We start from the raw sequence: 13134 nt of genomic DNA, 5'->3' as shown, positions 1-13134 counted from the left end.
TAAAAAACTATGGTAATGGTATCCACTAAATGGATCTCAACCCCAAATGCCCCACCTCTCTCCTGGCTCACTTTCATGGCTTCTCTGTGAATAATGAAAACATCAGACATCAGTCTTATTCCCATGGATCATTGGACAAGTTCAGAGCATTTATCTGATGATGGTTGAATCTCATCGCCATTGCTAACTGGGCTGCTTAGAGATGTATCCTGGCAACTCTGACTCTGTTTCTCTTAGGTTATTATCTAATTTCCTGAGTTCTGAAACCTGGCTGTCTTCTCATGTGTTCTCAGAGAGAATAACACCCTATAGAATTAAGCCTTTGAATCAACACATATTGAGCACCCTTAGTATGTTGTGGAAGGCATAGAGAGAAAAATAGACTGCAGCAGTTTCATAAATTTTTTGTTTGTGATCATGGAAAATGATCACATGTTGCATATTTTTCATGCAAAATAAAAAGCAGACTATCATTCTGGAGTTTTTCCTCCACTGATATTTTTTCTCATTTTGGAAATTGGAATTTAAAGTCATATCAAGGTCTAGATACTGCATGTATTCTCTCTTGAGTATCATGAGTTAAAGGAACATTTTGTACCATTCAACATGCCTCAGTGAAAAATGATCAAACTTGATTCCTCAGATAATAAAAACATATCAGGTAAAGTAGGAAATCCTTTTCCCTGAATCCTCTGCTTTGACTTTAGGGAAAACTAAGTCAGGGAAGGAGAAATCTTCCGATTCTGAGCTGTAGCTTTTAGGGACAGGTTAGTGAGATTTTGGCCTCTAATTATGGACAACAGGGAAGAGTCAGGAGGGAAGCAGCACTTTGTTGATTGTTCAGGAACTACACGTGAAAGCCAATCTTACTTCTTCGCTGTTTCTTGAACAGGAAAGGTCTAAAATATAGTCTAAGAATAGTCTTTAGTCCCACATTTCTGTCAACCTCATCTACATTGAAAGGAAGTTCCTGGCCCACTGAAGTTTTCCACCAATTGGACAAAGTGGGAGAACCCGGGTCTGAATTGATTAGAGCCATTTCTATAATTTTGCCTTTTGTATTCATCATCTCTTTATAAAAGCCTTTTACATTTCTGAGTTCTCAGTTTTAGAGAATATTCATTATGCCAACTCCTATAGATGGGTTGAAAAATTGAAGCACACTACTTTTAGATCACTAGAGCTAGATTGAGTCTGTTGCAAACAAGACTGAAGGTTCTGTTGATCTATGCCCAGAGAAAGAGGATGAACAATCTTCTTTGAATAATATTAATGAAAAACTAATTAGGTTTTGAAAGTTTATGCTTTCTTTGAAAGTGAGGTAGTTAGGGGCTTAAACCTAGGAGCAAAATGAAAGGATTCTTAGAGAGGAGCATTTGAAAGTTTTAGGTAGAGACAAGGCTCTGGTCTTTGTCCTTGACATTTTAAACCCCTGAAAAGGATCAAGTCATGAGACAGGTGAGGAGTGGAACCAATCAAGATACAGCATGTCATTCTGATTTGGGAATCAGAAAAAAAACTCTAATGCACCTATTTTCTCTTATTTCTTTCTACAGATTATATCTTGTATGGCTACTTGCAATCATTCCTCCATGACTGAGTTTATCCTGGAAGGGTTAACAAAACGTCCAGAGCTTCAGTTGCCCCTCTTCCTACTGTTCCTCGGAGTATATGTAGTCACAGTGGTGGGGAACCTGGGCATGATCCTCTTAATTGCTATCAGTTCTCAACTTCACTCTCCAATGTATTATTTTCTCAGTCATTTGTCATTCATTGATCTCTGCTACTCCTCTGTCATTACCCCAAAAATGCTGGTGAACTTCATATCAGAGAAGAACATTATCTCCTTTCTGGCATGCATGACTCAACTTTATTTCTTCCTTATTTTTGTAATTGCAGAAGGCTACCCCTTCTGACTGCCATGGCATATGACCGTTATGTAGCCATATGTAGTCCACTGCTTTACAATATTATCATGTCCCATAAGGTCTGCTCCATAATGATGGCGGTGGTATATTCACTGGGGTTGTTTGGGGCTACAGTCCATACTACCCGCATGTCAGTGTTGTCCTTCTGTGGGTCTCATGTTGTCAGTCATTATTTTTGTGATATTCTCCCCTTGTTGACTCTCTCTTGCTCCAGCACCCACATCAATGAGATACTGTTGTTTATTACTGGAGGAGTTAATACCTTAGCACCTACACTGACTGTACTCATCTCTTATGCTTTCATTCTTTCGAGTATTCTCCGTATTTGCTCTGCTGAGGGACGGTCCAAAGCCTTTGGCACTTGTAGCTCCCATCTCATGGCTGTGGGTATCTTTTTTGAGTCTATCACATTCATGTATTTCAAACCTCCTTCTAGCAATACTATGGAACAGGAGAAGGTATCCTCAGTGTTCTACACTACAGTGATCCTCATGCTGAATCCCATGATCTACAGCCTGAGGAACAAGGATGTGAAGAATGCACTGAGAAAGGTGGTTGGGGGAAGGTAGTCATGCTGACAAAGGGCATTCTCAGAGGGAGCCAGAAAAAAATGAACTGGATGAAAAGTTGTCATGGGCTCTGTGTAAATTCCTTCTCTCTTCCAGAGATAAAATTCACCATTATTTATAAAACATACATTTTATACTTGAGAATGATTGAAGCATTTTTAGAGATTATCAAACAATATGATTTTCTGATAGTCAATTTGATCTTTGGAAATTTACGTGTATTAGAGGAACAGAAGTTGACAGAAGAGGGAGAACAAATCAACATAAGTAGAATATCTTGAAGATATTAATTACTAATATTATATTATATTAAATATTAATTTTGAAAGTGCTTAATTACTAGAGAGTGAGTTAAGGGTTGTGTTTGAAGAAGGGTGATGTTAATTGATTAAAATTTCCTGGAGGGCAGGAGGAGAGGTGTATTTATTTATTTATTTATTTATTACAGATGAACATAGGGGAAGGGAAGGAAAAATAAAATAAGATGAAAACAGAGAGAGACATCCCATAAGAAACTCTTAGCTATAGGGAACAAACTGAGAGTTACTGGAGGGGAGGTGGGTAGGGGGATGGGGTAACTGGGTGATGGGCATTAAAGAGGGCACTTGATGTAATGACCACTGGGTGTTATATGCAACTGATGAATCACTAAATTCTACCTCTGAAACTAATAATACACTGTATATTAATTAAATTGAATTTAAATAAAAATTTTTTATAAAAAAGAGAGTGTACCTAATGCAAAGAAGATAACATTAACTTTTTTACTTATATTGACTCTATTGTCATCAAAAGTCCTTAGTTGTCTGCAATTAACCAGTTTCTCCCCTTCTCTCTTCATTTTTGTAGAAGTATTGAATCTTATATTACCCATGTGCATTTTAATCTCACTAAATATATCCATCACTCCAGTTTCCAGAGGTCTTTGTGAATCATGATTTTGTCATACATTAAATTAACTGTTCTCACAACTTCACAGCATCTGCAAGTCTGATTAAAATTTCTTTGATATTCTAAGGGCGCCTGGGTGGATCAGTCAGTTAAGTGTCTGACTTCAGCTCAGGTGATGATCTCAGGGCTCTGGGATGGAGCCATGCATTGAGCCCTAAGTTATAGCACTAAGAAATTTGAAAAATAATTTATTTAAGTCCTGTTACTTTATCAATGAGAAACTGAGTCTCAGAGAGTATCAATGACTTCCTCAGAATAGCACAGTTATTTTGATCAAAAGAACATTACATACACCCATGTTCATAGCAACATTATTTACAAGAGCCAAAAGGTGGGAACAACCCCAGTTCCATCGATGAATAAATGGATAAACAAAATATGGTATGTACATACAATGGAAAATTATTCAGCCTTAAAACAAATTCTGACACTTGCTATAACCTGGATGAAGTTTGAAGACACTATGCTAAGTGAAATAAACTAAACACAAGAAGAGAAATATTGTATGATTTCTCTCATATGCAAGTACTTAGAGTAATCGAATCCATAGAGTCAGAAAGTAGAAAAGTGGTTGCTAGCGTCTGGGGAGAGGGAGGATGGGGAATTATTGTTTAATGAGCACAGAGTTTCAGATGAGGGAGATGAAAAAGTTCTAGAGATGGATGGAGATGACGATCACATAACAATGTGAATGTACTTAATACCATAGAACTGTACACTTAAAATGGTAAATTTTGTGTCATATATATATATATATATATATATATATATACTACAATAAAAAATAAAGGACAGTTTTTAAATTGAATCAATTTAGCTTTAGGAAGAAATTTACATTTCATTATTTTTCTCCTTTTTTTTTTGACTGATAAAATAGTAGTGAAGAACCAGCAACTGACTGCGGACTTTTGACAATCATTGATCCAATTTCTCTGGGTTTCAGAATCCCCATTGGGAACATGAAAATATAAAATAAGAAACTTAGGGAATTTACTACACTTGGGAAATATAGCAATGGGGGGGACGGCAAGAGGATGATATCATTTTTGCAAAGGGTTATTATATACTGAGCACACCAGTAATCTCTAGGCTCAGTAGGTCATGGGGGACCTGTGTGTGCAGGGGAGTTAAGTATTCCTAATGATATCCCTGTGCTTAATAAACCTCAAATAAAATTTGCATGTCACTTTACTCTCTGGCTCTTAAGATTGGGGAAGCTAAGTATGATTTGCTTCAAGATCCAGAGAGTACTATCAGCTGAATTTTGACTTTTACTTTTAGCCAACCAAATAATTCAATCATTGACATATAAACGTGCATGTTAAGCAACAGAAGAGGCTTTGCTCTTACTTAGCTATAGCAAGAATCTGTGCTTTGATCAAAGTAAACAGTTCCTAAGAACTTCAATCTCTGTTCGGTACTGGGTAAGTGTCCAGTTTCATTTATCACAGTTGTACTCCATCTAATAGAGGGGTGGTTGGTGATTAACAGCAACACTAACCATGTGCAATGTTTTGGCTTTACCAGGAGCACTTGCCCCACTATTCTTTCCACTTGGTTATGTCCTCCCTTCTCCTCTTCCATTCATGTTGCCTTGTCACTTCTTCATAAATTGGGTCACAACCTCCTGCAGAAACAATTTCCCGTCTAAGTTCATCCAGCTCTTGTGTGGAGAATGTCACTGTGAAGCTTTTGCTTCCCTGAAGTGCTTCCTGTTTATGTATTTATTCATTTTCCTTATCTTCTTATGCACTAGCCTACACAACAAGTCTCTTAGAGATAAAAGGGCAGATACAATTGCAGGTAGAGTATTAATTATTGGACAGAATAGTAAACATAAATCCCTACCTCTCATCTATCTTGAAGGAGTATTCTCAGGCCAGTAGGAGTTAGAGTAAGAGCCTGTTCAGCCTGCTCAGTTAATGCCTTTTGGCTTCAGAAGAATGGTTTCTTTTAGGATGAAGAAGAAACACACAATGTTTTTCTTCATACCAAGGCAGTGTATTTTTGTCTCTTCGTATTATATTACTTTTCTATAATGAATATATTTCTTTTTAAAAATTACATTTTAATTGTGTTTTTATTTTTTTAAGATTCATTTATTTATTTGAGAGAGAGAGAGAGAGTGCACATGAAGGGGAAAGGTAGTGGGAGAGGGAGAGAGATAATCTGAATCAGACTCCACACTGAGCACAGAGCCCAACATGGGGCTCAATCTCACAACCCTGAGATTATGACCTGAGCCAAAACCAAGAGTTGGTTGCCCAACCAACTGCACCACCCATGTACCCCTAGTGTTTTTAGATAATGAAACTTTCAATTCATTATTTTAGTTATCACAATATTTCTTTGAAGCAGTTATTATCATTCCCACTTCCAAGATTGTAACACTGAGGTTTACGTTAAATGACTTGCCTCATGTTGCAAAGTGAGGTCAGCCCTTGAAATAAGGTTCCTTTGATATCAAAGCTTTTTCAGTGGCTTGCTGAGCAGGCTCTAAGTTCTCTCTTGTTAAGCTCTTTTAACATTTTTGTTATCAAATAAATATAAGAAGTACTGAGTTCACAAAGTTGAACAGATTTCTTTCTAGCTGCACTATTCAGAGCCTTTAATAAACAAATGTCTATAGCAGACTTCCAAGAGAGTCATATGGAAGTACCTGGAAATGGAAGCACATCTATTGGGGTTTTTTTGTTGTTCTTTTCCCTCACAGAGCATTGTGAGCATTGTCTGAGAAATGCTGACCTAGGCTATGAACACACAGTGCCTCAGTGTGCCCCTTTACGGGTGCTATGGAAAATGTTAAGTAATTTTGAGTACATTCAATATTCTATTAGATAATAGGTTCTTCAAGTGCCAAAAATATATTTTTTTCCTTTCTGTATTTTTCCAAGTCACAGTCCATGTTAGGTAAACTTCTGAGATCAAGAAGTTTGCCCTGGATCTCGTTAGGCCTGTTTTAAACCACTTCAAGGTGTACAGCGTCCCCACGTTGTTCACAACACGTGAACTCTCTGCCCTGTTGTTACACATGATCAAGATTTGTCCTTTCCCTGAAACATTCTGAAATCTGAACCATCTCATAAAGTCCAAATCTCCTCACAATCTGTCTCTTAGGGCTTTGTGATGAGTTAGAAGGCAAGAGATGTTAATAATAGATTTAATCCATCCTTTAAGGAAAAGGAGAAGAGCTTGGTAGAAAAGAACATGGACCCTGGCATGTTTAAATCCTGACTTGACCCCTAGGTTTAAATCCTGACTTGATTCCTAAATTCTCTGTGCCACAGTTTCTTCATCTGTAAAACAGGGATACTATTTCAAGGGTTTTTGAAGACTTAAGTAAGATAATATATGTGAAGGACTTAGAAGCAATATGTAATCAAGGAGGAAGAGGAAAAGAATCATTACCATCTCTGGTCTCCTTTACTATAGGTAGACTACCTCCTCTAGGTATTATAAGTGCCTTAACAAAATTCAAACATATATCCTCAGTAGGTGTCAGTAGGAAGTCTATTTCTATTTCATTCCCCTTGAAGGAGTGGCAGCAAAGCATTTCAGGAGAGTCATTTTCTGTCTTGCCTTCTAAGCAAGCACAATCTGTTTTGCTGTTCAGTAATGACTAGTGAACATCAGCCTGGGCCCATTTCAAGAGTTCCTCTTTGAAATATCCCACCAATAATCCTTTGACCCCAAGCCTGGGCTCTTTCCTTACTTTTCTTATTGAAACATTCACATTCTGTGATGTGATGACTTTGGCTTGTTCTCTCAGATGACTTTGGCTTGTTCTCATGTCACCTCTGACTCTACTCTTTTTTTGACCTCCAAAAAGGAAACTGTGGTCCTCACATCAGGGAGGGAAGTCAACAGAGTAATATTTTGAACAGATTTTTTATGAAGAACAATTGCATTTAGTAAAGTGCCTACTATGTTCCAGGGACAATATTAGCATGATAATATTCTTATTTAAGTTCATGGATTTGTTTTGCATACTCCTCAAAAAATGATTTAGCACTGTGATATTGGTGGTTTCACCAAGAGGACTAAAAGCTATATGATGATTTCGTGCATATAATCAGGTTCTGACCATCCTATACCTCATGTAAATCTCCTCAACATCTGCCTATTCTCAAGCCACCCTTGGAAATTCATTTTCTCTTCAAGGGTTCTCTAAATTTCACTTATAGAAACATTTTTAATCAAGACTGAAAGTCTAGAATCTATAAATTAAAAACACCAAATATATGTGGATAAAGATTTTGAAATGTATACAACAATGATACCACAAATAAAATCAATTCATAAACAATAAATTTGAAAAAATATCACAATTTAGAGGACAGGTTAATTTCTGTAATAGACAATTTAAGAAGAAAGTGATAACACAATAAGCAATTTATAGAACAAATTCAAATGGCCAGTATCCTATGAAAATGTGCTTACATTCATTAGAAGACAAAAAAAGGACAAATTAATGCAATAATGACTCATCATGTAACATTCAACACATTGGGAAAAACAGGTAATACATATTGTTAGTGGTGATACAGGAAAAAGGGCAATCATGTATTGCTACCGAAAATGTGTATTATTACAGTTTTCTGGAAATCAATGTTGTACCATTTACATAAAGTAAAAATTTATAAACTCTTTGACTCATAAATATCTCTCCTGGGAAATTATTTCATGGAAATAAAACACTAGTATGTGTATGTGTATGTACATTTTTAAATGACAATGTATTTGATAATAGCAATTTTTTTTAAATCCAGAAAAAAGTTAACACTTACCACTAAGAAGATGTAATATTTAGTGGTATATTTACATCACTGAATATTATACCACTGTTTATGTTCATCAATTTTCTTGGAGGAATATTCTAAAAGTTTTTTTAAATGAGAAGGGAAGACGCAAAAATAAATTTTGTGTAATAATATTATCCTACATTCTAAGCAAATGACAAAATGTGTGTGTGTGCATGTATAATATTATATAAGCACATAGAAAGTTAACTGGGGAGAAGTTAATTAAAGGTTCTATAAATGGAAGGGGGAAACAAAGGAAAAGAACAAGTGTATACTAATATAAAAATAGTACAGGGTGCTTTAGGGAGACAGGACTAGAGATAATGAGAGCTATGATTCCATCTCTGTTCCTGATGACTTTCCTCTTGCAAATCTGGTTTTCTTTAGACAGAGAGTATAAAGATCCATTTTAATATATACTTCTTTTCCATTTACACAGAGATCTCCAAAGAAGAATGGTTGCAGGAAATCATTCCATAGTAACTGAGTTTGTGTTAGTGGGTTTAACACAGAAGCCAGAGCTCCAGCTGCCTCTCTTCGTCCTGTTCCTGGGAATCTATATAGTGACAGTGGTGGGGAATTTGGGCTTGATTCTCCTGATTGCAGTAATCCCTTTGCTTCACACCCCCATGTACTACTTCCTCAGCAGTTTGTCCTTCATCGATCTCTGCTATTCCTCTGTCATCATCCCCAAAATGCTGGTGAAGTTCTTAGGGAAGAAGAATATGATCCTTTATTCTGAGTGCATGGCACAGCTCTTTTTCTTTGTGGTTTTTGTAGTGGCTGAGGGTTACCTCCTGATGGTGATGGCATATGATCGCTACGTTGCTATCTGTAGCCCGCTGCTTTACAGTGTGATAATGACCTCTCAGGTCTGCTCACTGCTTGTGCTGGTTGCCTTCATCCTGGGCTTTCTCTCTGCCTTGGCCCGTACAAGTGCCATGATGAAACTGTCTTTCTGCAGATCCCACATCATCAGCCATTACTTCTGTGATGTCCTTCCTCTCCTCAATCTCTCCTGCTCCAATACACATCTCAGTGACCTTCTGCTTTTTATCATTGCGGGATTTAACACCTTGGTGCCCACTCTAGCGGTCTTCATTTCCTGTGCCTTCATCTTCCACAACATCCTTCACATCCGATCCTCAGAGGGCCGGTCCAAAGCATTTGGTACTTGCAGCTCTCATCTCATGGCTGTGGGGATCTTCTTTGGGTCTATCACCTTCATGTATTTCAAGCCCCCTTCCAGTAACTCCCTGGAACAGGAAAAGGTGTCCTCAGTGTTTTACACCACAGTGATCCCCATGCTGAACCCTTTAATATACAGTCTGAGAAACAAATGTAAAGAGAGCATTGAGGAAGGTTTTGGTGAGGAAATGAGCCTTGCTTTGGAGATTTATAGATGGGAGAAATGAAGGTTCCAACGAACCTTCATTTTTCCTTGTTATTCTGTTGCAATATGCATAATACCTGGACTTTTAAAATACTTCCCCGTCTATGATTGATTCCATTTCCTCAATGAAATAAAAAGGTATTTAGTAAAGCAGGTTTTAGTGTTCTTATTTTTGGGCAGGAAAACTGAGGTTTAGATAGTTTTATTTTTTCTAACTTATTGTGGTAGAAGAGGAATGAGAATTATTTTCTCCAGTGTTATTCTTTTTTCCTAATATTCTGTGTTTGCTTTACTGAATACCTGATGTGTTGGAGGTGCTGAGTTTTCCACTGATAAGAATGCTAAGAGATACGTAACTCCATCCCACAACTCCATTAATTCTTGAGGGAATGAGACAAATACACAAGAGGAAAAAAAGAAGTAAGATTGTAAAAACAGTTACGGAACAAGGATGGCAATTCTAGTCAAGTAGGTATTACTCAAAAGGCTTTTACTCTTTTTTTCCTATTCAGCATATTCAGAATCTCTTCATTTCTGTTCCATTTCTTTGTTGCCTCTCCCTCTCCACCCCCCACCCCCCGTCTCTGTCTTGTGACACGATGGTTGTGTACTAAAGGACTTCTGAGCAGGCATTTTCAGGACTGTGTGGGGTTTCCACTACCTGTTGCAATAAAGTTTGTGAAACATGCCTCACAGGGGGGGTATACCCCCACATTTGTTTCAGTTGGAGATTGCTCTCAGTGGATTCCTGAACTGAAATGTGGTTGATGATTCCGAGCTTGTGCTCTTACTGCATAAGTACCACACACTCTAGACAATGTCTTTCCTGGGTTTTCACACATCCTGGGTCTCATGTAACATTTCTTCTGTGTTTGTTGTTTGTGGGGAGGTTATAATGAAATAAGCCTCTGATGTTTTGCAGCCCTCAGCTGTTTTCCTCTACCTCCAAGGAATATTCTGTGGAATTTCTAAAATTTGAACTTCCATCTCAGGTTGCTTCTCTTCACTCATTGTTATATGTTAAACCAGCAGTTGAAATGAGCTGCCTTTCTCCCTTTACTTTTTTCTTTTTTTACCTTTGCCAATATGGTTTTTAAAACATTATTCTCTAGATTTTATCTTGGGAAATTATTCTACTCGAGAAATGTGAAATCAGTAGGTCTGGATCTGCCAAAATCCCACTGTTCTAACAAAACTTCTTTATCTTTAGCTTCCTCCTTTTGATAATCCCACCAAGAATACATCTTCCCACTGGTTTCTTTAATGAGGTCCTGGACTTTATCATGGTCCTGGCCACCTGTCCCTTAATACGTCTCCTCTTCCCTATGCCTTGCTCCATATATTTCCTTCGTATGTTTTCTCAGGGTCCAGATAATGTCTGTATCTACTCAGACAGTCCCATCCCTTAAGATCTTTCTGTCTTGAAAGCAAACACGTGCTATTTACTGCTTTTTAGTGGTTTTAATGTTGCAGTGAATAATTGCCTAGATTCAGGCTCCTGGCCTTCAAATTATTTTCTACCACATAGATTTAGAATCCCTTCCCTTCTCCCCCACCCTTTTCCTCTCTCTCTCTCCCTCTCTCTTATTCTAGTTTAATTAACTTGTTTTACTTTATTTTCTTTCTTTTTTTATAGTGTTCCTGTCATGTAGGAGCAACCTTTACAAATCACATGATTTCCTCAGCAGACTTGATTCCTAGAAATAGAATGTTTCATCCAGATCTTTAAGCTACCTTTAGTCTTTAGGTTTGCGATAATTTCACTGAGCTGTTTTTCTTTCTCAATGTAAGAAGATGCAATATTCTTTTTATGGTAAGCCTCCACCCCATTTGTATGCGTTCATTAATGAAATCTACCACCCATTTAAAGAGAAGCTCCTGATTAGAAGACAGGAAGCTAAAGCCCTGGTCAGAGCTTATGTATTTAAGAAATTTAGGGACAAGCTGAGCCCACTCAGTGGAAGTTAACTCTTGAGCCCATGTATATGCCACAAGAATTGAAGGTTAGACTCTCCACAGTGCCATGTCTGGGTCACAAAGGCAAGTTAAGGCACCATAAAAGAGTGAAACGATTTAAAGCAGACTAACCGCCCTGTCAGACTAGTCTTGGAACTGAATATTTCTTGAAGACATGGCTGAAAAATAGAGTGGAAACAACAAATAATTGTCTAACAAGAGTTTATATGAAAAGGTTCTCTTTTCCTTGGAATGAAATCATTACCTCCTTGGGAAAAGCTTCCTCTGTATGTCCAAGTTTAAGCTGCAGCAATATTTGCTCATGCAATTGTTGAGATTGACTCAATTGACCAACCTGCATTTGCCAAGGACCATAGGACACAAGGCTTTGTGGAGACTTGCTTAGCTCACAGTTTTATTTTTTTAAATTTAAATTCAATTAATTAACATATCAGTGTATTATTAGTTTCAGTGGTAGAGTTCAGTGATTCATCAGTCTTATATAATACCCAGCGCTCATTACATAGCTCGACAGTTTTCAAGGGACTTTACTCTGCTGAGGGATTTGCCTTTGCTTAAGGCTCAGCACTAGCAGTGTGGCCCCTAGAGAAGTGAATGGACACCTGCACAAAATTATTCATTCACCTTTGAACAAATCTGCCATATATTACACTTATGCAGGTTAGAATTCCACTTTTTGGAAGCTTTAGACTCATAGCCATTTGCTGGGATCTTATTAGTTAAAAGTTATGCATAAACTATAACCTATATAAATATTGCAAAATAAGTGTGACTTTGTGTCACTGAGTCAAAATCCCCTCTTTATCAAAATCCCAAAACTCCTAGGTACGCTTTTGCTCCAAAATCTACTTTTCCTGTTAAATTCTTCATAACTGTGATCCAATATACAAGATACAGTAGTTTGAGAAAGTAAAATAATATAGCACTTGTTCTTCACTAATAGAAAAGGTAAATAAACAATCTGTCAAGTGAAGACCGAAATATCTTTACTACATCTTTATTATTGGTAAAGGTATATTTTGGGGCAAGCAAACTTTTTAAAACTAAGCTCTAGAATCAGGCAAACTTACTACTCTAATCACAGAAAGTGCGGGATTTCTGCAGGTCTCTACCTAGAGGTCAGATTGCATGAGAAAGAGTAACCAAGAATATATTCTTTCTGAATGTATACAAACTTTCAAAAAGAAAGGAATAGTTTCTCCTTTGAAATTCATCACTCAGATAAGTCATTCCAGCTCTCAAGGAGGAGTGACCTAGGGTGTGAAGTGGGTCTGGAGTGTTAAAGTAATAGATTTTCCTCCACCTGGATGCGAACATCAAGAATGAGGGAGGGGTGTCTCATCCCCCTTTGATGGACTACAGGAATTTAGAAAAAAACACATTCCAATCAAGTCAGGGGGGGAAAAGGCAAGTCTATGTTGAATACAAATAGAATCAAGAAATAAGATTCAAAATTAAATTATGACAGAAATTCTAAGTAAGTCTTATGAAAAATGACAGAAGACCCTTTTTAT

General features: G+C 37.3%; 2 protein-coding genes across 2 annotated transcripts; both read left to right on the top strand.

Annotated features, from left to right (window-relative positions):
* The first annotated feature begins 1562 nt into the window (after positions 1 to 1562).
* LOC116645869 (olfactory receptor 8D2-like) lies at positions 1563 to 2497 on the top strand. The gene is given in 2 exon segments (XM_032426354.1): positions 1563 to 1907; positions 1910 to 2497. Coding segments are annotated over 2 exon segments (927 nt in total). The 5' UTR covers positions 1563 to 1568.
* A 6205-nt stretch (positions 2498 to 8702) lies between these two features.
* Positions 8703 to 9630, top strand: LOC116645888 (olfactory receptor 8D1-like). The gene is given in 2 exon segments (XM_032426403.1): positions 8703 to 9589; positions 9591 to 9630. Coding segments are annotated over 2 exon segments (924 nt in total). The 5' UTR covers positions 8703 to 8705.
* Positions 9631 to 13134: the final 3504 nt, after the last annotated feature.

The sequence above is a fragment of the Phoca vitulina genome, unplaced genomic scaffold, assembly GCF_004348235.1.
Source record: "Phoca vitulina isolate PV1807 unplaced genomic scaffold, GSC_HSeal_1.0 scaffold34, whole genome shotgun sequence".
NCBI classification, from domain to species: domain Eukaryota; kingdom Metazoa; phylum Chordata; class Mammalia; order Carnivora; family Phocidae; genus Phoca; species Phoca vitulina.
The sequence above is the reverse complement of the archived record's forward strand: the minus strand, read 5'-3'. Positions and strand labels throughout refer to the sequence as shown.